The following is a 2,985-nucleotide window of genomic DNA, read 5'->3' as shown; positions in this document are numbered from 1 at the left end:
ACATTCCAACTCATAATAGTAAGCCAAAAGATCTTTTAAAGATTGGTGGGGCTCAAATCCCGATTTTAGGAGAGAAATCTTGAAATTTGTAGTTGAAGGCTCCGTCAAAAGTTAAATATCATATTGATGCTAACGATACTCAGCAATAAGCAAACATTTGCAGAGTATTTAAGCCACTAGGCTACTACGAACATTTTAAGAGCTTCCTGACGATAATAGCGCTCTTTTTCGTCCCGATCTTTGAGATACTTATTTGTATATTATTGATTGTGATCAAATTTGCATTTTTTTAGTATATTCATGGGAGTACACGTAATAATAATAGTATATTATTTCAGCAAGATAGCAAAAGAATATTTTAACCTTTCAAAGGTCACAGCGATAGATTAATATCAACCAAGAGGCATAAAAATTGATCTATTGAATCAGTTGATAGCATAAGAGAAAAGGAAAAGCAAATCCGAAAGGACCACTTGAAAACCTAATTTCACTGTGTTGCTAATCATCACAACAATATTAACGATATTGCTACCCGCAATCTTCTACTATTATCAGTATATTAAGCCATTCTCTTATTTCGCAAAGAGAGGTATACCAGGTCCTAAGTCAAGTATTATCTTCGGTAATTTATTGGATTACCAAAACAAATTCGAGCTGCGATATGAAAGTGTGGCGATAAATGCTAAAAAATATGGCAAAGTTATTGGTTGTTATTACGGAAAATATCCAGTATTATATATTGTAGATGTCGATATGGTACAAAAAGTATTAATTACACAATCTAAGAAATTCATTAATCGCATATCCCTGTCATCTGCCAATAGGAAATCAATTGGATTATTTCAAGCTTGTGATGAAGTGTGGAAAAGAGCTCGTGATAGTTTATCTCCGCTATTTTCATCAATGAATTTAAACGAAATGATTGCTTTTACTAATAAAGCAGGTAAGAAATTATCGCAAATAATATTAGAAAAAAGTGGACAATGATCAAACTGTTATGGATGTGAAGAGATTATACTATAACGCTACCATGGAAGTATCCATGGCTACCTTATTCGGCGTTGAATCTAATGTGCAGCATCAGGAGATTCAATTGGAAAAGGATTTATCTACCTTTATCACATCAACTGTAGATTTTAATACAGCAATATCTATGGCATTGCCAACTCTTATGAAGTACGTGGAATTCCTAATTAATCATCGCCGGATCAGCGCGATCATTAATGCCACAAGAGCCTTACGACAGATTGTTGCAGATAGACGTAATGAAATGCCTCAAAGTGACGCCAAGAAAAATCGTACCGATATGCTGACCTTAATATTAAAAGCTGAGAATAATCAAAAAATCAACTATGATAATGCGATGCAACATTGTTAACATTTTTAGTAGGTGGCTATGATACTACAGCTTCAACGTTGACATTCATTTCGTATTTATTAGCCACTCATTTACAAGTGCAAGATCGAGCAATTGCTGAAATAGATGAAAAATGTCCTTCTGATAGGTCTCTAACATATGAATCTGCAAATAGTCTTACATATATAAGCATGATAATCAACGAAAGAATTAGATTATTCTCACCGGGTTATATTAATCTACGTGAAGCAAAAGAAGACTTCGAGATCAATGGCGTTCAAATAGCTAAAGGTATAGGCTTGGCAGTTGCTGTCAAAGCTATTCAAAGTGATCCAGAATTATGGCTCGATCCAGAAAAATTCATTCCAGAAAAATTTTCATCTGATAAAAGCGCTAATCGTCACCACTGTAGCTTTTTTGCCATTTAGTGAGGGCCCAAGGAGCTGCGTGGGTAAAAGACTGGGCTTAATTAATGTTAAATTGATATTAGCTCGATTATTACTGAAAGTACGATTTAATATCTCCGACAAAACTGAATTTCCATTGCCTACCGTTGCCCAGTTTACGTTGGTTCCAAAGAATCCTGTTTATCTTCAAGTCGTCCGTCGTACATAGGCTCAGAAAATAGGTTAAAAGTTACCTTTTCAACAGCTAGAGCTTAATTCTCGATAGATGTTGTGCGTTGAATTAATTCCTATTTCCTCAATTCGAATAATTTAAAAATTTCCTGGCCAACTAGAGACCGATGATAAGCTTAAGGAACTGTAAATAGCTCTTCGAAAAATAATTCAACAAAGTATTGATACATCATTACTTGGCTTTTGATATATATTGCTTAGCTAGGCTTTATTTGATTCTGTTCTTGTTATTACTTAGCTTATAAGATACAAGATAATAACCGTGTAAATTCAACAAAGTCGAACTATGGTATATCATCTGCCAGCTTTTTCTTATTTTAGCGTTTATGATAATTCTAGATATTTGCTACCACACAAGGTTTCATAGAAAAGTTCCCTATTTACTGTTACTTATGAGCAGAACTGATTTATTGTACCTGAATCTGTATAATTTAGCACTTAACATTTTAAGCAATATGATATAGTTTAAACTTCGCTTGTAATGAGCCAAACTCGCACAGAATTATGATCCTTACGAAAGATATATCGGTGGCTGTATCTTTAATAAAATTTGTTTCATTCTCTCTACTCACGAAGTACCGAATACTTTCTGAAAGATAAATTCTACCAACATACGGCAATTATCATGCGCTATTCGAAAAATCTCAGCTGAGAATTGACTTATATTAAAAAATGTTTCGAGTTCATCAGCTTAACTTCAACTGCTGCTGCTGTACGATATTCTAAAAGACTTAATTTCAGAAAATTAATGGATTTCTAATTAAGTATTACTTTGGGTTACCCGTTTACGATATCATTGATCAATTTAGACCCTCCGCTTTAATTTGATGCAGTGAAATCCGCAGCAAAGATTTAATTTAGGGAAAGCATAATTTAAAATCTGAAAATTGAGGTTAATACGCTCAACAGCTACGTGGCTTTCTTAAAAACTACTATATCTCCGGTTCTAAATAGCCACATGATATTCTTCTAGTGTCCTTTATAGAATTC

At 33.7% G+C, this 2,985-nt stretch overlaps 1 protein-coding gene across 1 annotated transcript; it reads left to right on the top strand.

Annotated features, from left to right (window-relative positions):
- Positions 1–576: 576 nt before the first annotated feature.
- TRIADDRAFT_24220 (uncharacterized protein) lies at positions 577–987 on the top strand (the record flags this gene model as incomplete). The annotated part of the gene is made up of 1 exon (XM_002111738.1): positions 577–987. A coding segment is annotated over one exon (411 nt), but the record flags the coding sequence as incomplete, so codon positions are not given.
- Positions 988–2,985: the final 1,998 nt, after the last annotated feature.

The sequence above is a fragment of the Trichoplax adhaerens genome, genomic scaffold, assembly GCF_000150275.1.
Source record: "Trichoplax adhaerens TRIADscaffold_4 genomic scaffold, whole genome shotgun sequence".
Lineage (NCBI taxonomy): Eukaryota > Metazoa > Placozoa > Uniplacotomia > Trichoplacea > Trichoplacidae > Trichoplax > Trichoplax adhaerens.
The sequence above is the reverse complement of the archived record's forward strand: the minus strand, read 5'-3'. Positions and strand labels throughout refer to the sequence as shown.